The sequence below is a fragment of the Schistocerca piceifrons genome, chromosome 2, assembly GCF_021461385.2.
Source record: "Schistocerca piceifrons isolate TAMUIC-IGC-003096 chromosome 2, iqSchPice1.1, whole genome shotgun sequence".
Classification (NCBI taxonomy): domain Eukaryota; kingdom Metazoa; phylum Arthropoda; class Insecta; order Orthoptera; family Acrididae; genus Schistocerca; species Schistocerca piceifrons.
In genome coordinates this window covers 306,930,868-306,955,270 of record NC_060139.1, presented here as the reverse complement: position 1 = coordinate 306,955,270, position 24,403 = coordinate 306,930,868, and the positions used below count along the sequence as shown (strand labels likewise).

At 38.9% G+C, this 24,403-nt stretch overlaps 1 protein-coding gene across 1 annotated transcript in view; it reads right to left on the bottom strand.

Moving 5' to 3' along the window:
* Positions 1-640: 640 nt before the first annotated feature.
* LOC124775343 (transcription factor E2F6) overlaps positions 641-24,403 on the bottom strand; it is a 63,290-nt gene continuing 39,527 nt past the window's right edge. The window contains exons 7-10 of the mRNA XM_047250174.1: positions 10,259-10,407; positions 10,082-10,167; positions 9,896-10,032; positions 641-2,250 (exon numbers count right to left, since the gene is read on the bottom strand). Coding sequence (XP_047106130.1) covers positions 2,114-2,250; positions 9,896-10,032; positions 10,082-10,167; positions 10,259-10,407 — 509 coding nt within the window. The 3' untranslated portion in view covers positions 641-2,113. The remainder of the gene's footprint in view (positions 2,251-9,895; positions 10,033-10,081; positions 10,168-10,258; positions 10,408-24,403) is intronic.

Below are 24,403 nucleotides of genomic sequence, written 5' to 3'. Positions count from 1 at the left end.
TGACCTGAAGGCAGTGGTGTGTGTGTGTGTGTGTGTGTGCAGGGGAGGGGGGGGGGGGGGCAGCAGTGGGAGTCCCTGAGAATTCTAGCTACGGAGGAGAAGACTGTCATCAGAAGTTTCTGATAAATTAATGGTGAGTGAGGTGGAGAAGAGGGGGAGGGGGGGGGGGGGGCACAAAACACAGCACCATGAACTTTGATGACTCAACAGTAGGTTTTTGACAACCAAGACATAGGAGGTCTAGTTTTGGAGAACAAGGAGGTGGAGTCATCTTTTGAAGGTCTCAGCAGGAAATTCAGATACTGAGAGAATATATATAAATATGACAATAATTTAAAGATGATTTATTTAATGAACAATGGATTTGCATTGTGTAGTATTTCATAATGTCTAACCCAAATTCACTGCTATCAGAGGTTCAGACAAGGAGAAATAATATCACCATCTCATATCCTTTAAATACTGAATTGTGGTTAATGGATGAAGATTGAAAAGGTATGGTTTCTGATCCTCATACCAATCTACAAGCAGACACTCTTATCAACAAAATGTTTATGTAGTGGATATAATGGCACTCTGCCACCTCAATACACACATACCTGCATCACTCAATGAGACACTTCTAAATAAAAGACACACGTAAATAGAAATATAAGTTCTTTTATTTTCAAAAGTAAAAGATCTTTTTGTATAAGAATATTATTGGATATTATATCACGAACAATAGAAAATAAAATCACACTATAACAAACATATAATAGTTCAAATCACACAAATAAGTGCAACATCATGTGGGCTGAATCTTCCAGATAAACTTGAGGTAATTACAAAATACAATGAAATGTGCAACATGATAGGACCACGGAGAAGGAATGCTGATAAAAGGCAAATGACAGGGGGAAAAATAAAAAAAGTTACATACAAAACACAGCCTATTATTAGCTGATGTACAGTGCAAGTTTGTTAAGCTATAATACAGGGATGCACACTCATAAATAACATAAAAAATATTTCATTCCAGGTCAACTACAATCATGGCATTTAAAAAGACATTTGGTGCAACACAATGGATACATTTTGCACAGCCTAGATGACAGAGAACTGCCCAAAAATTGTTCTGATCGCTTCACCTTCCACAGTAACACACTTTTTTTGCATCATAACATCAAATAAAGAACCTCCAATTCATTATGTACTTGGAGTATTTCATTTCAACTGGAACAGCAAATTTCATAGTGAAAAACAAATAATTAAGAATAGTCAAATTTATAGTAGTAGTAGTATTTACTGTACTTGATCCACTTCCCGATATTAAAAATGATGCTTTAACTTTACATAGAAGACTCATGAGATAGATTTGAATTTTTCTGTGCAAAATAAATTAACTATGCTTATAAATTAAATCTAAATATTTAGTATTACGGTAAATAATTTACAAAACGTATTATAATTTATCCCTGACCACAAAGGTTACTCACTGTTTTTTTCTTTAAAAAATAATGGCACAGGTAAGATTAAAAGTTACATTATTAACACTGCAATTGTGTAAAAAATAAATGTTTCAATGCTAACATTTTTTTCCCATCATAACAGCACACATGTAATGTTCCAGAAAAAACATTCAACAATAAGCACAACAACCTCATGTCACATAAATAACAGTACTTTCTGTGAGACTGATATTGTTATCCACAAATCCACAACACTGATGCACAGATTACCCTTTAGAGGGCCAAGGAAATAATAATAATAAAAAATTGCAGTAATTTTACAATGAAGTTCATTGCAATAAAGGGAAATTATGGAGTAATCTCCTTTCTTTTGTACACTGGTAAAATTAAGAATTTCTTTGGTGTTTCCCAGATTAAACAATCACTTCTTTATGAAAGATCTCTCCTTTTAACTGCTAGAAATGGGTAAGACTGGTCGTGCAAAAATAGTGTTTCAGCATGCCAGTGCAACGTTACAGTTACATGATTTGTTACATCTACAGCACTTTGAATATAGTATGATTCACAGAATGCATTAGACAATACAATTTATGTACAGGAATGATACCCATATATGTAACACAGCATCTCACAAGAAAGGGCACTTCTGGTTTTAAGAAAAATCAAAGAGATCCATAAGGCCCCTCATCCACATCCAAACTGAAGTTATAGTCTGCATCAGACAGTGGAGGCTCCAGCGACAGGAAAGGCTCGCAATATGACGAAAATCCCATGTCCAGCATGGTATCTGGTTCTGCAGCTGAGAAAATTATGACATCAGATCACAAAAGCATACCAATCTTGCAACTAAATATTAATCGTCTCTACTACTCCAGTAATTTTATTTCACTGTCATCTGAATGTTAGATTTAACATACATACGTACCCATACATGCAAGCATTACAAGCTTTAACAAAAGACAAGATGCCATGCAGCAGAAAGTAAATGAGCTCCCAAAGCAAGCAGTTGTGTCAGTAACACGGCAGTCTAAGCAATCCCGAACTCAGCTGAATCCCATGGTGCTACGGTAGTAATATACGTAGCATACACAGGCTCCAACTAAGCTCAGGGCACAGAGCAAAGCAAATGGCACCACATGTGTCTATTTATATTTTTCATTAATAGACACAGGCCCTTCTCAGTAGGCACCTTAAAATATCACAAATGCATAACTGTTACAGGACAACACAATAAACAAGTGCATTAACATGCGTCTAAAATCTTTTGCTGGTTTAGTATATTTTATTATTTGGGAGAATAATGCACTTCCATTAGCTCCTTCAGAAACCAGTTCACTATAATGTAAATTTTCAGATATGACATAAGGAATAGGTTCAAAAAATTTGGCAAACTAAGGAAATAGTGTGTTAATTATAGCAGTGGTATGCAAGAACAGTGTTTTTTCTCACGATTCCTGTTTAAATTTCTTGACCATCTGTAAGTCCACCTTGCCCTAGAATCACTTATGAAACCTTTGTCTTCGTCAATGTCACCTTGGTAAGGGCCTGAACGATGGAAAAGTAATCCAATAACAAAAATGTTGTCAAAAGTATTTTCTGTGGTTTTCTAAGAGAGAGACTGACCTTTCTCCTAAAATTCTCTCAACATACCTAAATCTTCCATTTACCTTCACCAATCTTGAATAGAGGTTTGCATCTTTTCATATTTCTGATGAGTGCACTTACATACTGAAATAATCCAATAAGCTCTTACATCAAGAGTGATTTTTTATTTATCAACATTTTGTTATGTTTATCCCCTTTAATGAGATCTAACCTCATCAAATGAAATGGAAACACCCTCAGTCCATCATCATCACCACTACCACCACCACCACGTCAATATCTCGAGTGCTGGCTATTCTACATCCTGTGTTAAAAGAGGGACCTGTTTCCCAATAAAATAGTGTTTCCCAAATTTTGCTATTTAAAGAGAGAAGGCACTACTTCTTGGCAATTATCATGTTTGAGTACAGAATATGCTTCAGGATGCCACAAATAATAGATGTTAGGGATGAGGAGGAAATCAGTGTTTAACATCCCTTTGATAACAAAGTCATTAGAGACTGAGCACAAGCTTCGATTAGGGAAGGATTGGGAAGAAAATGGGTCGTGCCCTTTGAAAGGAACCACCCCGCATTTACCATAAGTGACTTTTGGGAGGGGGATATGGATGGCCGGACGTGGATTTGAACCGTAGTCGCCCTGAATGTGAGTCCAGTATGCTAACCACTGCACCACCTCGGTTCAATGTTAGGGATATAAGACATTTGTACAAGTCTGTCTATGTCAGTTATTTGAGTCTACAAAAGTTCAGTCACGTAAGTTTCCATACTTCAATTAAAATTATCTGATAGCTGACACTTCGCACATTGGAGATGGTTTCCTCCAATCAGAGAACACACACTTTCATGCCCGAACCGCTCACTGTTGCCGAACTGCCGTAACAATTGATCTGTTCACTTCCAATTCCATGTCCGGCATCTTTTCTTGATGTGTTTGGATCCAAATCCTGGGTCTGCCCATTTCATTCCATCACACTTAACCCCCCCCCCCCCCCCCCCAAGAAAAAGATGCTAACAACACACATTTCATGCACGGCCCTAACCAAACACTATTGGATACTTCTGTACAAGACGAGATTCAAAACCACTCCAGAAATCAGGTTACATTAGGTAAACTTCACACAACACTGCAAAAAGCCTAATTTTTAAAGGCTACAACTCATTTCGATTAGGCCACCAGAGACATAAATGTACATAGGATTCTACAGTGTGATGTCATAGCACAGTGGATAGTGTACAAATATGACATGTAAAAGGTCATAGGTTTGAGTCTTGTCAAATGCAACAAAATTTTTTAATTTCTAAACCTAATCAAAAGATTTTGATTACTATTTTCATTCAATTAACCGGTTTAAATGTAATTTTTTTTTATTTGCTCTTATTTTTCTTGCTATTACTCTTTTTCTTTTGTTTGGAATCTATCGCCTATTATCTGCAACCAAATCCCAATGAGGACCGCTTATCAGTTGGTAACTTGGCTGCTGGTGTAACTTATTTCTTTTACCCACTATTAACACTCCATTACGAGGAACAATCTACCTTTTTGACAGACAATCTACATGCTGAAAATTTCCCTATTTGTTAGATTCACTCAACCACCGACTCCTAATGTTATGCTCGGGTATCTAATTTTTTTGAGCGTAAACACTTCAACAATCAATTATTGCATGGGGTGGGATGGAGGGGTTGGGGAAGGGGTCCGAAAGAATGTGTTTAGTTGCATTACACACACTGGCCAGTTTTTGTGTTTATGTGTCTCTTTGAACATGACACTTGTCAATATCTTTGTTAAGCCTCTAATGTGATTTAACATATCTGGACTGAAAATGATGCGATCTGAGACACCATGACAATCGAACCTGAGGTAATGATAGTATGGGGCTTGAGTTGGCAACCTTTTTCCCCCACTCCTTTATAGGAACTACCATCAAGGTTTGTATTGGAGGTAGTGATAACTGAAACATTAAATTACCTTAGTGTATTAAGATTTCACATTCTCAAAGATTTCCCTTTTTTTATTCTTTAATTTCACACCAATGCTAATTTTTATCAAGTTGTAAACTCAATTTAAATCTCTACCTGGACAGTGTCACACAGGGTTTCACCAGATTACTAAAAATGTTGGCAATAGGGTTTACCCGGGCCTTTTCGAAGTAATCATCTTATTTGGTTAATTTTGAAAGGGGGGGTGAGAAAAGAAAGGGGGTGTCTGCTACAGTTGTTCAAAATAGAAATTAAGTTTCTGTTATTTCTTTCCTCGGGCTAGTTTTTGTGAAGAATTATGCCTCCATTCCTTACCATACTATACTGCATTTGCCCACCCATGTATAAGATGATGTTATTCCTCAATTTTATATTAATATACAATCTTTATTTCTCCATTTATAATTTGCAAATTGGGCATGGTAACTAGTACAATCACAATTGGTGTTTGCTCTTCCTACAATATTAAACTGCTCTTACAGTACATAAAGCTTTAAGCTAATAGTACCAATTTGAATCTGTGTTCCAACATTCACTAATATTATCGCTCAATCACAAGAGGTTGTTCTAAAACTCTATTAGCTATTTTTTAATTTTACTCCTGGTAACATAAATCTATGGGTGACAAAGCACAGACTCCTATTAAGATTTATTACATTCACTGAGAATGAATTTCTGAATTAAGATTACTGATAGGACTTGACCACAGTACAGCATATAAACACAAAATATGGCTCTTTACCACACGCAAGCACGACAGTTATAAAACTAATGTAAAGGCAACTTTGAACAATATTTTGTACCAACCATACTTCAATCAAAATCAGCCCCAAACAAACAAATTTTATATACCAACAACATCCAATCTCTTATTGCTTGGCATGGCATAGAAGATAAAAAGGGCCTTGGCATTTGTTTCTTGACTAAGTATTTTTACCTTCCATACACTCAAAATAGGGCATGACCAACACTTTGATTAACCCAACTCTTGTTTTATTAGCTGTACCACCCTCTGAGTTCCCCGTTGTCTTTTTTAACACCTTCATAAGTATTGTCTCTATATTAGACCTTGTTTCCCCTTCTGATTTCATATTTAAGAGGTTTTTCTTGGTATGTTGTCAGTATTGGCGCCTCTATTTTTTTCATCTTTTCTGTTTTAAGAACAAAACTATTAAGTCAATCACACTGATTCATCTCTTCCAAAGGCTTTTTAAGGAATTTTAACAATGTGCATTACAGATCACAACACAAATAAAACATTTATTATACAATTTCTTTGAAATATAGACTGTCCTAACTCTAAGAAGAAAGTTATGAGCAAAACACCGATGTTAAGATTCTTCTACAAACCATGTAAATAATTAAAAGTTTGCAGGCTGGAAAGAGGTATGTACAAAATTCCAATGATAGGTTTTGATCTCGTAGTAACTAGAACTCTGTCTGTGATGTGGTTATGAAGGACAGCACAAAGTCACAGGCAGAGATCTGGCACTACCACATCAGTACAGTAGTTTTCCTCCAGAAAGTGCAGTTAGTGATTATAGTAGGCCATTATTTTAATCCAACATTTGAACACAGTTTCAACAGAGCTTAAATTTGATATATCCATTAACAGTTAGGCACTTGCCTATCAACAAGCAACAATTACTCAATAAATTTTTATTTTCAAGTTTACAATATTTTTCTCAAAAACTGGCTGTATAAAGCAGTATACACACAAATATAACAATGGACACAGGAGTAGGAAGGAAAGAAGGCTGGCAACAGAACGAAAAGCAATGTCATGCAAACCAAGGACTATGGATGTTTAGTGCATTGAGAAAGAACTCAGCTTGGAAAACAAAGCAGTATAGAGAGTAATATCAGATGATGAGGAAGAACTACAATGGTAAAGGGAGAGAGAACATATTATGTTCACACAAAGTAACAATCCGGCATATCATTTACGATGTCAAAATTCAAAGAACCACCTCCATTTAAGAGCTTTACAGCAGCAGCTGCCAAGAGACATTCAATGTCAAATGTTTATCATATGAATGCAATAAATTGGAAATCGAATTATTTCTCCACGGAAACAAAAATTTCGAACTTTAAGAATATAATTTTTTTCATGTCCTGCAAAAAAAAAAAAAAAAAAAAAAAAAAAAAAAAAAAAAAAATATATATATATATATATATATATATATATATATATATGCCCTTAATAGAATTTTACAGTCAAAGTCATTTCTTTGAATTTAGGTAATTAACTCTATTATTAAAAAACAAATGGGATGCACCAAAGAAAAAACAAAACATCCTCCATCATTAACACAATTTTGCCTTCTATTATAAATGTAGATTCAAGTGTACTTGTAACTACATATCACCTCACTGTTTTCTTTCAATGAACAGTCAGAAAGAAGTGGTTATTATTGGAAGATGATAAAGTTAACATCAGCATTCAGCATACTTAAAAAGAATGTACAGATTTAACTATCCTGAAATAAATATGGCAATGCTGTGTATTTCTTATCTGCATTAATATGAACGATACACATAAGCCCAGGGATACATACCAATCTCATTCAATGTACTGTAAACTTAAAGCAGTTCTATGAAGAAAAGTGCACTTAGAGAAGTAACAGCTTTCTTCCTCCAGCTCAACCGTAGTACAGGAAAAAGAAAGAGGAAAACTGCAGTTCTTCAAATGTGTGATATAATTTGCCACAACTACAGTCACCTGCATAAAAATATTTTCCTACAGAAAGACATTGCAACCGACGGTATAAGTGGGACAGCACCAGTAGCAAAATTACAGATTTTAAGATTATGTCCCTGAGAGCAAAAAGCAGTTTTATAACATTAACATACTGAGAGTCACTCAAAACAGACCCTGTGCTGACTTACACTGTTTACAATGAGTAGGACCTGAAAATGTAGCAGCTATTTTTGGAGGAATTTGGATGTTTTTTTCTGGGTGGCCTCTGCAACCAGAGACAGGGGTCGTGTGAGTGAATTGCATTTGCATTAATATGAACACGTGTGTGTGTGTGTGTGTGTGTGTGTGTGTGGTGTGTGTGTGTGTGTAAAAGGCATTTTAGCTGGAAGATTACTTGTTTAGCAACCTTTTATTGTGCCTCTCTGCTACTTAACATCTCCACTATACGGGGAGTAGCAGCCTGTCCTTTTCATAATATTGTCTTTGTGTAAATATGAGAAGTACAAATTTAAAAGGTTGTCATCATGCTATGGACTGAAGATTATGCATTAATGCTTTGAAATAATTTTCTGGTGATGGGGAAGCTTTTATACTTTAATGATTGTTTAGCAAAAACTTCAAGTGTTTTTCCCCCTTTCCAAAATGGTCTTTGTACTTTTACTCCTTCTTGCTCTATTTCTTAACAGATGATTGTTTCTGTTGAGAAGCAGCAACACTTTCACATCAGTTAACTTCGTATCTGATTTACAGTATTTCTGGAGATCATCTCCCCCCCCCCCCCCCCACCCCCAACTCTATAACAGCAAAATCTGCAGAACATACTTCAATCTTTCATGGGCATTCACAGCAATGCGCCCCACGCTAGACAACATTACAGATAGAACTGACATGGCATTTAGTGTAGAAGTAGAATAAAAAATAACTTATTTCCATACAGTCAAAAACATTTCAAGGTTTTGTTTTTCAGTCCACTATACTGTATAGTGTGGACATTATAAACTGGCAGTCAGCCATGGGTGTCAACAAACAACAACGACTGCCAGAGGGGCAAGAAGCAGAGTGGTGAAACAAGCCCCGCATCCCCTCGCAGGGCAGCAGCCTAAACCAGTGGTCTACAATCCCCCGCAGAACTGACACAGGGTTACAGGGATTGCTGATCTTTTCTAATGTCGTCAGGGTCATAACGGAATTTCATGATGGACCAGGATTTCAAAATAAGAAAAGAAAACAATGGAGACAAAACACAAATCATCTGGTAACAGCTACCACGCAAATACTGGCTATGCTGTCAACAAGGTAGCTGAGGCCCATCCTCTACTGGAATTTGACAACCACAATGCACAACACCCGCTGCCTAAAAGAGCCACATTAAAAGTCTACTTTTTTATACCTATATTTGAACTTGAGCTACGGGAGAAACTTACACCTAAAGCACAATGATAAGCCATAGCATTCGTGCACCTTATATTTTGCACATACATTCTTATGCACACGATCCTTTCAAACTGGGCTTAGCCAGATGAATTGCAATACCAGCAACCAAAAATTAGCTACATTTTCGATATTTTTATTTAAAACTATCTCTGAAAAATAGTCCACCTGGATACAGTTCGCAATGAAACAGCAGCTGCTAGATAATTGTGTGTTTTTTGTATTTTGAGATAAAATTTGTATCTATATTAGCATTTATTACAAAATGTGGATTACACAGGCTCTCAACACCGAGTAATATTCTGTCATAATATTGTGTATCTCTCCAGGGATACCAGTACTCTGATGACTTTTTCATGCCGAGTTTTTGGGATAAACTTAACTACAGTCACTTTACGCTATTCACTTCCAAGCATTTACTACGTAATGATATGTTTGCTGAACTCTCTTAGTTTATGGGTGTTCAATTTATCACACACTATTATTATTGTTGTTGTTGTTGTTGTTGTTGTTGTTGTGTTACATCAGCAGTGCTTAGTCTGATTATTTAAGCAATGACAATATAACTCCAGAAATAAAGTGATTGAAGGCATTTTTGTACAAGACACACGAGGTATGTTCGTATCGTGACTGAATACATGTTTACTGTGCATGCACACGCATATACACAAAGAAAAAATACATTCTACAATAAAAATGGTGTAAATTAATTTTTGATTGGTTACCTGTAGGAAGATGTGGATCTGACTGCTTGCCTCCCATAAGAGGACCAAGGCTGCTGGGACCTGGTAATATGTCTTCGTCACATTCCCTTCCTATTGGATCTTCATCCTTAATTACAAAATCTTCTGACAGTTCCAGACTGTCAAGACCAAGACCAAATTCCCCCAGCACTACATGAGGCTACAGGCTCAGGAGTGGGTTGAGGTGCTGGTTCTTCTGGACAAAGGAAAACCTCAATTTCACCATGCTGGCTCTTCATATGCATTGTCAGGCCCTACATGGGAAAAAAAAAAAATGGTAGATGAAAATTATTAGTCATGTAAATACATTAAGTGACTAAAACCTGAAATTTAAGGCATACTAACCTCACTTGCTGATGGTACTTCAAGTTTTGCTTCTGGTGGGGCTTTGATAGCCATCACCGTTTGTTGGCGGTATTCTGCAATGCTCCTTAAATCTTGGTATGTGATGTAAGCGTAACGTTTATTTTCACTCATTTGGCGTAGATTGGCCTCTGTGAAGAAAGTTGTAATGCATGCAGAGAGAAACAAAACATTCTGCACTCTCAAAAGAAATTTGCCTCACTGAGAACATTATCATACAACATACTTTGTTGTTTAACATCACTATATTAATTCTGTAATACCAGCAGGCAATAATTTAGAATATATAATTGTGAGGGTGTTATGCAATATCCTAAACAAACTGTTGTTTCACAATTATTTTTCTGATGGATACTTTACAATTAGTAGAATGAAAGTTGACAAAACTGATATTCTTGTAAAATCGAGGATAGTCTGTTTTTATTGCTACACAAAATATCTAAATGTGGTTTATTAACTGCACAGTTATGCATGCTTGTTAGTAAGAAGAGACTATTTCAAATTGTGGGCATATCAAATACCATATTTACTCGAATCTAAGCCGCACCTAAAAAACGAGACTCGAAATAAAAGGTGGGGATAAAAAAAAAAAAAAAAAAAAAAACAAAAAAAAAAAAAAAAAAAAAAAAAAAAAAAAAAAAAAAAAAAACGAATCTAAGCCGCACCTGAAATTTGCGACTCGAAATTCAAGGGGAGAGAAAAGTTTTAGGAAGCACCTCCATATCGAAACAAAGTTGGTCCATTGTAATATGAGACACAATATACGTCGAATGAATGACGATACAGCGACAGTAGTTTGGTTCGAGTCGTAAGCTTAGCAGTTAAGCCTTACCAGGGTAGCCATTGCTATGCGTCAGATGCTTCGTCCCGTATTTATACGAGTACCCTTCCTTTTTCACGTGCTCCGTATGGTTTGAATCGATTGCTTATTTTGCTTTGATCTGATAAGTGCTGTTTTCTTTGCTATAGGTGTTCACGTCACTCTAAGCTGAAAATGCATTACTGTACTGTTTCATGCATTGTTTGTCGCATTCTGATAGTGCGTGTTTACGGCTTGTTGCCGCTCGCGGCACGGCTTGCTTTTGTGCGCGCCTACCCGCCGCTTACAATTTTTTTTTTGTTTTTTTTTTTTAAAAAAAGGAATCGTCTCATTAGCAAAACAATGGCAAGAGACTGCCATTTGTTGTTACTTACACTGCTGCTTTCTTTGATAAAGATCAACAAGAATCAAATAATAGATTGCGTATGATAGAACATGTTCTGAACAAGAGTTAGGGCGAAAATTTTTCTCCGTTTGAAAATCTTTGCGGCCGCTTCTTTAGTACATCAAATTCTGCACAGAAATTAGTCATCTTAGATTTATAAATCTAGGTCAGTTGCCCGTGCTTCATTTCTGACTGTATCACTATTAGGCATAAGAATAACACATGAATATAAACATGACACACGTTGCTGTTGTCTCACTCTAGTTTCGTAGTTTATTAGACAGACAGGATTTAAATGAGATAGCAGCAAACACGAAAGAATACATGGCAAAGAGAATACTGCATGTGATTCACGTTTCATCAGGTTCCTATTAGCAACCACCTCTTCTCACAGGTAGGAAAAAATTCAGAACGTAGAGTTGGCCATATTGACAAAACATCCTAAACAGGCTTGCTAGTCGGATTTTCGTAGTACATTGAAATTCATCTACATTCAAAGATGAACAATACGGAATTTGTATTTACTTCGTTGGATAATGTAAGAAAAATGCAGTGGTCAAAACCTCGGGGCGTAGAGGAAAAAAAAGAGCTACTCTTCCACCTTCCTTTTTTTTTTTTTAAATTTATTTACTGACGCAGAGGGTTTGGCGCCAGTATTTAATTTGTGCCTACAAAGCAATGCCTGTGTAGCGCTACATATATTCGACAGCAGAAGTTAGTTGTAGTGGCACCTACCAACATTTTTCAGAACTTCCGCATTGCTTTGCACTCGATTCTAAGCTGCAGGCGGTTTTTTGGATTACAAAAGCCGGAAAAAAAGTGCGGCTTGGATTCGAGTAAATACGGTACACTTCTAACAGCAGAAACAGTATCTCAGGGCATCAGCAGTTCCTACACAATTTCCGTTCACACAGTTTCACCACTATTCTTTTTTTATTTACCATGCCCTTCAAAATGATAAGTTGTACTTTGTGGCTTAATTCTATTTTCCTTCTACTGTTCTGGTCGTATGTAAAGTACACCAGTGGCAAAAAACAGTCAATACCGTCACTGCGTGACAGCGATGGAAATGTTACCGATGATGGTGCCACTAAAGCAGAGTTACTAAATACGGTTTTCCGTAATTCCTTCACGAAATAAGACAAAGTAAATATTCCAGAATTCGAAACGAGAACAGCTGTTAGCTTGAGTGACATAAAAGTAGATGTCTCAGGTGTTGTGAAACAACTCAAATCACTTAAGAAAGGCAAGTCTTCCAGTCCAGAGGAAATACCAATCAGGTTCCTTTCAGAGTATGCAGACACAATAGCGTCTTTCTTAGCAATCATATACAACCGCTCACTTAACGAAAGGTCTGTTCCTAAAGACTGGAAAATAGCACAGGTCACACCAATATTCAAGAAAGGAAATAGGAGTAACCCATTAAATTACAGACCAATATCACTGACCTCAATTTGCAGTAGGATTTTGGAGCATGTACTGTACTCTTAACATTATGAATCACTTTGAGAAAATGACTTACTGATACATAACCAACATGGATTCAGAAAATATCATTCTTGTGCAACACACCTAGCTCTTTATTCCCATATAATAACGAGTGCTGTCGATAAGGGATCTCAGATCGATTCTATATTCCTAGATTTCCAGAAGGCTTCTGATACTGTTTCTCACAAGTGACTATTAATCAAATTGAGGCATATGGAGTATCGTCTCAGTTGTGTGACTGGATTCGTGGTTTCCTCTCAGAGAGGTCGCAGTTCGTAGTGATAAGACGGTAAATCATCGAGTAGAACAGAAGTGACATCTGGCATTCCACAATGGTAGTGTCATAGGCCCTCTGCTGTTCCTGATTTATATAAGTGATCTAGGTGATAATCTGAGCAGCCCCCTTAGATTGTTTGCAGATGATGCTGTAATTTACCGTCTAGTAAAATCATCAGAGGATCAATTCCAATCACAAAATGATCTAGAGAGAATTTCTGTATGGTGCAAAAAGTGGCAATTAGCACTAAACAAAGAAAAGTGCAAGATCATCCACATTGGTACTAAAAGAAATCCGATAAATTTTGGGTATACGATAAATCGCACAAATCTAAGCTCTGTCAATTCAACTAAATACCTAGGAATTACAATTACGAGCAACAAGCAACTTAAATTGGACAGACCACACAGATAATATTGTGGGGAAGGTGAAACAAAGACTGCACTTTGTCGGCAGAACACTTAGAAGATGGGTTCACTAAAGAGACAGTCTACATTACACATGTCCATCCTCTGCTGGAATATTGCTGCGCGGTATGGGATCCTTACCAGGTAGGATTGACGGAGGACATCGAAAAAGAGCAAAGACGGGCAGCTCGCTTCTTGTTATCGCACAACAGGGTTGAGAGTGTCCCTGATATGATATGTGAGTTGGGGTGGCAGTCACTGAAACAAAGGCTGTTTTCTTTGCGGCGAGATCTATTTATGAAATTTCAATCACCAACTTTCTCTTCCAAATGCGATAATATTTTGTTGACACTCATCTACGTAGGCGTGATCATCATAATAAAATAAGAGAAATCAGAGCTCAAATGGAAAGATTTTCCCACGTGACATTCGAGAGTGGAATGGTAGAGTAGTAGTATGAAAATGGTTCGATGAACCCTCTGCCAGGCACTTAAGTGTAAATTGCAGAGTAGCCATGTAGATGTTACTATTCCTTATCACTTTTGCATGTATTTTATACTGAAATTTCTTCATACAATTATCTCTGCATTTTCATCCCCCCCCCCCCCCCTCCCCGAGGCTACTACACACTGCCAGAACTTCTTTCTCAAGTGCTTCCTTGAACACTCAATTTTATCTTCCAAGTTGACTGACAAGCCTCTTATAAATACAGTTTTCTACGAATTGCCAATAGTATTGCCCATTTCAGTTGTGTGCAAAGATACCTCTAATGTATCACACTTTCGAATACACACTATTGTCCGCTACCATTACATTCAGACTGGGGCGACAACTGTTTCCAGGACCTGGTTAAGGGATGGGATTGTTGGAAGGAACAGAAAGGACAGAAGGAAAGAGGACCAGCAACAGGATACAGAGAAGAATAAAGACAGGGAGGGAGCTGAAAGGAATGGTATAGAATGTTTTAAGAATATTTCCTTAACTTGAAATGAATACTGCATCAAGCAAACTCTTCACTGGCAACTACAAAAACTAGATACAAAAGTTTCACAATTAGTTTCCAATGTTGCTCACAGGCATGCACTAACAAGCTTGACCTCACCAACAGTGTCAGTATGGAGACAAGGATTGGTGGAGGAGGAGATTAGTCTTTTTAACATCCAGTCAACAAAAAGGTCGTTAGAGACAGAGCACAAGCTCGGATTAAGAATGGATGGAGAAGGAAATTGGCCTTTTTCTTTCAAAGGAACCATCCCAGCATTTGCCTTGAGCAATTTAGGGAAATCGCAGAAAATCAAAATCTGCAGACACGAGTTTGAACTGTCGTAGAAGTTCAGTTTGCTAAACAGTGTGCACAAGTGATCGTGATGTAATGACAATGGTTACTTAAGTTACTACATCCTACTTAGACAATGAATGGACATCATTTAGTTCCAATATTATGGACGTATAGGAATTGTGGGTGAAGTTAAAATTGAAAATCATGCTCTGAAGAAGTATGGCCAGAATAAGTGGATCAAGAACAGAAAAGACCCAACACGGTTTCACAAAAAAATTCAGAAAATGCCAAGGAAGCAGGGATTGTTGCACTCTCGGTTAAAAAATTGACAAAGAAATTTTGACAGACAAAAGCTAATAGAAATTCAATGTCATATCTCTACGAAAGATCTTGCCAACAACAAAAAATTGCAGTTGCACATAAAATAATTAGGTGCGTTGAAGGCTTCTATGCAGTCACTCATTGACTAGTCTGGTATGGCATTAAAGGCGGCAAAAGGAAAGCTGAAGTTTTACATTTTACTTTTAAGAAATCATTAGCACAAGAGGTTCATAAAGACATACTGTTGTCTGACTGACAAATTCCCATATGGAGGAATGGTAATAAGCAATCCTGCCTTAAAGAAGCAAGGGAAAGAGTTGAAAAAATAAGTCATCAGGTTCAGATGGAATTCCAATTCAGTTTTATAGAAAATATTTTACAGTATTGGTCCCTTTACTTAGCTTACACTTATTGTGAATTCTCACCCAGTGAAAAATCCGAACGATTGAAGAAAATCGCTGTTAACTCATGCATATAAAAAGGGCAAAAGAAAGGATCAGCAAAATCACAGACCACAAAAGGGCATCCCCTTGTGACTCGGCACCACCAAGAACTGGAGCGACACTAGGTTGTTGCAGTATTCTTCAATATATTATAAATTTTAATACAATGAATTTCATTGAGACAGAAAAGCTTCTGTCTACACTTCAGCACAGATATAGAAAGCATTGATCACTCTAAACTCTGCTGGCCTTTTGTCACGCGATATACTGTGAACAGGCAGATTCCATATTCCTAGATATCTGGAAAGCATTTGACATGGTGCTCCATTACAGGCCTAACAAAGGCTCAAACACATGGATTAGGATCCCAGATATGCGAGTTGATAAGACTTCATAAATAATATACTGCCCAGTCACATTAATGACACCCCATCTGTCAAAACCCTGAATAACCACCCTTTGCAGCACGGACCACTGCCAGGCAGGCAGGCAGGAAGAGTCAATGTGATTCGGGAAGGTACCGACAGGGATGTGGAGCCATGCTGGTTCCACTGCCGCTGCCAGCTGCGGAAGGTTTCTCGGCTGAGGATCCATGGAACAAACAGCCCGACTGAGGTGATCCCACAGATTCTTGAATGGTTTGACATCCAGGGCATATTGTAAACTTATCCTGGTGCTCTCTGAACCCCATATGTACAGTGCAATCTGTGTGACACATTGCACTGTTCTGCTGATAGATGCAGTAGTGCTGAGGAAAAAAACTGCTTGTAGGGGGGGTTATGGTCCTCAAAACTGCATGTAGGGGTGTGCATGGTGCTCAAGGGTAGGTGGGTTTTCAGATGGGGCTTTCAGAATGAAGAGATCACTCAAATGCCACGAAAACACTTCTTAAGACCATAAGACTCCTTCCTTGTTTGCTTTCAAATATTTCATGCCGTACACACAACAGCCATTGCCGGATCGAGCATGAAACTGGATTCATCTGACAAGGTCACCTGTCCAGTTGTGATATTGGCGTGTAAATTCCAGCCTTCATCGCAGATGAACACTATTTAGCATAGGCGCATGAACAAGGTGCCTGCTGTGGACGTCCATATGCAATAACATACAGTTGTTGAAGAAACACTTGGTTCATCTGGGAGGCCAGTCACTCAGAGTTACAAGTCTATTCGTCTGTACACACATCTGCAGCCGTCATTCACCCCTGTCAGCTATGGCCGACGATCACCAGTGTTGCCTTGGTGTTGATTTTGGATGATCCCAATTTTCCATTCATGGAGCACTTTAAGTCTGCTATAAAGTAAATAGTTTCCAAACTAGCCATTTAGGTAACACTTCCATCCTTGGTCAGAAAGCTAACTATCAAGCTTTTGCATTATAACAAAGAGAGCACTTTTTCCTGTGCCCCCAAACACACTTTATGTACTCTTATGCTAGTGCTGCCATCTGTCACCTATGAGTTGTTACTACATGTTGACATCAAATACAGGCAGTGGTCAAATTAATGTGGCTTGGCTATGCCAAGTCCAGGATGAATACCCTCCCAACCTTGTATAGAAACAGATCTCGCATGCCTTCTCTCTCCAGTTACTTACCAGCTCCACATACTCACCATCCATAAAGGAGCACTCACCTTGTGACTCAGTACCACATTTGTCACTTTGCAACATGAGCTGCACAGCAGTCAGACCACTTCATGAGGGCGGAAAGAGTTGGGGAGGGAGGGGGGGGGGGGGGGGGAACCTTAGTTTTTGTTGAGTGTTATGGCAGCTTCTACCCTGAACCTCTATGCAGTGGTAACGTTGAATTTACGATGGAGGTAACTTTACAAAAATGCTATGCAGCAAAGTTTTGCTCGAAGCTCAACAAGACACTCCTGGAAACTTATGGAACGCTTAAGGAAGCCTTTTGGGTTGGACACATTCCACTTTGCAGTCTAATAGATAGCACAAGATGTTTAGACAAGCTAGAGAGGATGTTGCTAATGAGGCTTGCATAAAACCCCCTGAAATATTGTGAACAGACAAACGTATGATTCATGTACCCCAGTTACTGAATTCAGACCATCGAATGAGTGTTCGCTTGATGTTGGAATTATTGGGACTTGGCAAAAACGATGAGACTGTATCAGAAAAATTGGACAGGCAGAAGATTTGCACAAACATGTGCCCAGAGTTTTGACCAACCATAAAATCTACACCAAATGAAAGTGTGTGCAGAACTCGAGCAATGATATGAAGATGACACCAATTTCTTGGACAATGTGATCACTGGGGATGAGTTATGGATCTTTTAGTATGATTTGGAGTCAAAGATGCAGAGTCCGGAATGGCACACATCACTGTTGCACCAGAAGAAGGCTCGCTTGAGCAAGTCCTGGGTGAAATACCACCTGCCCCACCGCTCTCGATATAAAGGGGGATAGTTACCATTAGTTCATGCCTCCTGGCTAAACTGCCAGTGCTCAATTTAAAAGGAAGTGTTCCACAGACTGAATGACAGGCTCACTCCAAAAGGAGTTCCACACTTAGTGGAAACTGCACCACAGCAATGTGCTGGCCCACACCAGTCTTGTTGTCAGGCCCTACCTGAACCGGATCGGTGTGACGACAATGCTGTAGCCAACCTACAGTCCCGACATGGCCTTGGCAGACATTTTTAATCCCTTGACTGGAAAGTGACCTCAAAGGAAAGCACCTCGGGTGAGTGGACAATGTGCAAGCTACTTCGATGGTTTCCCTGAAGAGCATTCTGAGTGAAGAGTTCAAGAAAGCTTAAGGCGCTTGGAAATAACACTGGCAAAAATTTATTGATGCAAAAGGATAAGACTTCAAAGAATTTTAAGTCATGGAACCTATCCAAACAATAGAAAATAAATAAATAAATTTACAACTCACTGCTTTCCAGACAAATCATGTAGACGTTTCCCATACATTCCCCCTCTCCCCCCACCACCTGGTCACAGGCATCTCCTATCCCATCACAGGCAGGGCTACCTGTGAAAGCAGTTGTGTGGTTTACACATTAAGAAACTAAGCAAAATCAGAGTTGCTTTCTTCGTGGGTATGATGAATAACACGCTGTCTGTTCGCATGAACGGCCACTGACAAGCTGGTCAAGAGAGCTAGACCACCCATTTGCTGAACAAGCTGCCCAACGCAATGTGCTTCACTTCAATGACTGTTTCACATCCTGCACTATCTGGACCCTTCCTACCAACACAACTTTCCTGAAATTCGCAGCTGGGAACCCTCACTGCAAAATATCCTACATTTGCAAAGTCCCCCTAGCAACATCTGCTAGTCCTTGTCCACTTATACATGCTACCCCCCCTCCCCTCCCCCCCCCCCCCCCCCCCAGGCCCATGCTGCCCCCTTACCACCACCACCAACACAGGACTACTGCTCTCATTGGACATAGTTGTGACTCACAAGTAGTAGTCCCCAGTAGTGGAATCTACTTCTTGAAATCATCTATATGGCGATGTCACATATTGCAGCAATTCTGCCTGGTAAGCTCTTCTTTGGGAGTAATCGACGAAGCAGAAAAACCGTGGAATGTTGTGGGATGGTATAAAAAAAAGAATGTTATTTTTACTGACTGTGTAGTGTAATGATATATTGGTTAAGGCACAGTTCTCACATGCAGAAGGTTGCGAGTTTGAATCTCTACTTTTTTATATCTTTATTGAAACGACTTGGATCATTATTGTATCCCACTATAACATTGCTGTTACTCAAGTCTGGTTAAATGGAAAAGAAAAAGAGAAGAGAAAGCATACATTCTTAATGTGTATGAGAATTGTATGTATGCCCTAATCTCCCCCCAAATCCACCAACTGTTTTCCTCTCTCTGCGTCCATCCCCCCCCCCCCCCCCCCCCCACATCCTTGAAACTTGTTTATTGTTATTGCGAATTCAGATCATACTCATTAGTCAGTAAGTCAGACAGAACTCCCATTTTCTGCAAAAACCATCTGCAAGGAAGAAAACAACAGCATATTTTGTTAAAAAAGAATATACATGAGAGAAACAAATTATCCAACAGTTTAAATGCCTAAACTGGCTGTGACGAAGGAAACAAAACTTAAAATTTTTACAGCATAGCACTTTCATTGTCGCAGTTGGTTTTAACAGAATATATAGTCTGTCTGTTTAATAGACTATCATTTAAAATTTAAAGTAAATTGGTTAATAACTAGGACACGGAATTCCGCCTTATGCAAGACACCTTTTTAGTTTTGTTTTACCCAGGTTTCAGCACTTTTTGTGCTATCTTCTGTGGGTTATTTTCTTACTGTAAAATTGTTGTTATATATCAACATTTAGCAAAACATTTGGTACATAATATTTACAATTGTGAATGAATAATTGTAAAATAGTATACCTCATTTGTTCATGGTTGAGATATGTATTAACGACCTGATGCCCTGTGTGTTGTTTATAAGATTATGTCTAAAGTTCTAGTTATAGCTTAATTGGCAAAAGAGTGGATGTATGCAACATGTAAGGTATGTAAACTAATGCATTCATCCACTGCATACACCCTATGATGATATCAAGATCCCGTCCAAAGCGACCACTGAAACAAAACAACAAAGCGATCTTGGCTGTATAAGATTTCCTATTCACCTATGACAGATCGCTCTCTACAAACACATGCAACCTACAAAATGTCTTAAAAGTGGAACCTACTAATGGACAGTGAGCAAGGCATAATGTGAATCCAGCAATAGTACATAAGAAAAGCACAGCACTGAGATGTTGCTAATGTAGCAACAATGAATTGTGCAGCTGCATATATATATATATATATATATATATATATATATATATATATATATAAAAAAAATGGAAGGAAACATTCCACGTGGGAAAAATTATATATAAATACAAAGATGAGGTGACTTACCAAACAAAAACGCTGGCAGGTCGATAGACACACAAACAAACACAAACATACACACAAAATTCAAGCTTTCGCAACAAATTGTTGCCTCATCAGGAAAGAGGGAAGGAGAGGGGAAAGAGGGAAGGAGAGGGAAAACCCACTTCCTTTCGTCTTCCCCTCTCCTTCCCTCTTTCCTGATGAGGCAACAATTTGTTGCGAAAGCTTGAATTTTGTGTGTATGTTTGTGTGTCTATCGACCTGCCAGCGTTTTTGTTTGGTAAGTCACCTCATCTTTGTGTATATATATATATATATATATATATATATATATATATATATATATAAAAACAAAGATGATTTGACTTACCAAATGAAAGTGCTGGCAGGTCGACAGACACATAAACAACCACAAACATACACACAAAATTCAAGCTTTCGCAACAAACTGTTGCCTCATCAGGAAAGAGGGAAGGAGAGGGAAAGACGAAAGGAAGTGGGTTTTAAGGGAGAGGGTAAGGAGTCATTCCAATCCCGGGAGCGGAAAGACTTACCTTAGGGGGAAAAAAGGACGGGTATACAGTCACGCACACACACGCACATATCCATCCACACATATACACACACAAGCAGACATATTTAAAGACTGTGTCTGTATATGTATGGATGGATATGTGTGTGTGTGTGTGTGTGTGTGTGTGTGTGTGTGTGTGTGCGAGTGTATACCCGTCCTTTTTTCCCCCTAAGGTAAGTCTTTCCGCTCCCGGGATTGGAATGACTCCTTACCCTCTCCCTTAAAACCCACTTCCTTTCGTCTTTCCCTCTCCTTCCCTCTTTCCTGATGAGGCAACAGTTTGTTGCGAAAGCTTGAATTTTGTGTGTACATTTGTGGTTGTATGTGTGTCTGTCGACCTGCCAGCACTTTCATTTGGTAAGTCAAATCATCTTTGTTTTTAGATATATATTTCCCACGTGGTATGTTTCCCTCTATTATACACACACACACACACACACACACACACACACACACACACACACACACACAAATGTCTGCTAGTGTCTGTGTATGTGCGGATGGATGTGTGTGTGCGCGCGCGCCCGAGTGTATGCCTGTCCCTTTTTCCCCCTAAGGTAAGTCTTTCCGCTCCCGGGATTGGAATGACTCCTTACCCTCTCCCTTAAAACCCACATCCTTTGGTTTTTCCCTCTCCTTCCCTCTTTCCTGACGAAGCAACCGTTGGTTGCGAAAGCTAGAATTTTGTGTGTGTGTTTGTGTGTCTATCGACGTGCCAGCGCTTTTGTTTGGTAAGTCACATCATCTTTGTTGTTAGATATATTTTTCCCACGTGGAATGTTTCCCTCTAATATATATTTTTGAGTGGAAGTCAGACTATCGCATCATACACGTTCATCCTGCAAAGATCTAAGGTTAAGCACTTGACCACCAAAAACTCTTAACGTCAACTGGCACCTATGCGTAGATAAATCAATTACGTAACAGACACACAGAACTACTCTTGCTATTTTCTCAAAATTGTCGGAGTAGTGCACCTTGCTACTTGCCCATTATGTTGTTTTAATGGCCTACTAAAGGTGAATGAAGTTTGAACCAATGTTCTGATCCAACGTCGTGGCCTCTGCTTGTTAGAGACACAATCCAATGTACTGTGCAGTAAAGCAGATGATGTTTGTCCAATTTCTATAGAGAGAGAGAGACTGATTCCACATATGACTGTACAGATTATTAAGTAACTCTAGGTTATTGGGACACCAATTTTTGATCATTATCTGTATGCATTCACTGTTATATTGCATAAAAACTGATTGACTCTATAGCCATGTTCTTGTGCTTCCCTAGAAATTAATGTGTGTAAGACCTGACAAGAAATCAATGAGACTACACTGAGGGAGATAAAACAATCATCACCAACACCAAATAATAATTAATGTACAGTAATGAAATTCCGCGAATTCAGTTGTCCAGGTAATATATTTGAGTGATTAACATTGGGAGATCACAGGTCAATGTAAGGGCGAGAAAAGTGATTGCAAATGTGAAATGCTGGTTCATTAATAACTGATGTAACCACCAGCATTTTAAATGCAAGCATGCAAACATGCATTCATTGTGTTGTACAGAAGCCAGATGTCAAGTTTGTGGGATGAGGTTCCATGCCTCTTGCACTTAGACATACAGGAACAGTTCATGCTATTTGTGGGTGACACTGGAGTTGTCATCTGGTGATTTCAAATATGTGCTCAACTGGAGACTGATCTGGTGATCGAGCAGGCCAAGGAAACATGTTGGCACACTGTAGAGAATGGCGGGTTACAACAGCAGTATGTGGGTGAGTGTTATATTGTTGGAAAACATCGCCTGTAATGCTGTTCACGAACGGCAGCATAACAGGTCAAATCACTAGGCTGACGTACAATTGTCAGGATGTGTGGGATAACCACAAGAGTGCGCCTGCTGTCATACGAAATCACACCGCAGACCATACCTCCAGAGTGTAGGTCCAGTGTGTCTAGCACACAGAAAGTTTGGTTGCAGGTCCTCAATTGGCCTCCTCCTAGCCAATGCAAGGCCATCACTGGCACCAAAGCAGAACTAGGTTTCATCAGGAAACAACAGACATCCACCCTGCCCTCCAATGAGCTCTCGCTTGATACCAATGAAGTAGCAAATGAAAGTGGTTTGGGGCCAGTGAAGAGCATGCTACGGGGCAACTGGCTTGGAGCTGTACTTGAAGTAACAAATTTGTGAGTTTGTTGTGTTACTGTGGTGCAAGCTGCTGCTCAAATTGTTGCTGCAGATGCAGTACAATGAGCCAGATCCATATGCCATACATGATGGTCTCCCTCTCAGTACTGCCAAGTGGTTGTCTGGAGCCTGGTCTTCTTGCAACCATACATTCTTGTCATCTTGAAGGCATTCTTGACTAACATCAACACACCACATCTAACCTCAAAGATAACACTCATGACCGTTACATAGAGTATTTAATGTACACCTAAATTGCATCCTTGTAGTGGCACTACTAGCACCACTTTTATCCGACTGGCGTGATATCTGAATAGACATCTTCCACATGTAAAAACACACCTACCAACTTCTGTTTTTGTGGCAAAATGCCTCCTTGGTGTTATGATCCCCCCCCAGTCAGTGTATGTTGTACAGCGAGATCAATAAATCTATGCAGTTAATATGCCACAAGTAGTTCCTCAGAAATCTGAGCAGCCTGCCTGCTACGTCTCTCTCTCTCTCTCTCTCTCTCTCTCTCTCTCTCTCTCTCTCTCTCTCTCTCTGGCAATACAAATACCTTTTGTTGACAGTTTCCCTAAATGCAACAGCAACCTTTCTTATTACGTGTAGTGTCTCTCTAACTCTTACCAACTGACTTTGAATATGCAGACATACTGCACCCAAAGTCAACAATTTACTACAGAGACCAAAAGCTTTCAACTATGGAAAACCCAAGATCAAATAATGACAATATTATGAAAAGGACAGACTCATAGGGCTGGTGGCAAAAAGTGTTTCCACTGAACAGACCAGGGCAAGGAGAGAAGGTCTTTACCAAGTCCTGCATAGTTGAATTTGTGAGAGGGGTAAATGGCAAGGCCTCTGGAAAGGGCTGATACTTTTGTGGGGCTAAAGCTTTTTGTGAAAGGGTTCACAAATATGTTTCAGGTCTCTCTAGGTCCTGGACTCTGTGTGGTGGTAGCAGCAGGGAATTTTTGAGGTTTGGGTAAATGTAGCAGCTCTGCAAGGCAGATTTGTCAGCAGTGAGGGGATGTTTGAAAGTGGTTGTAGAGG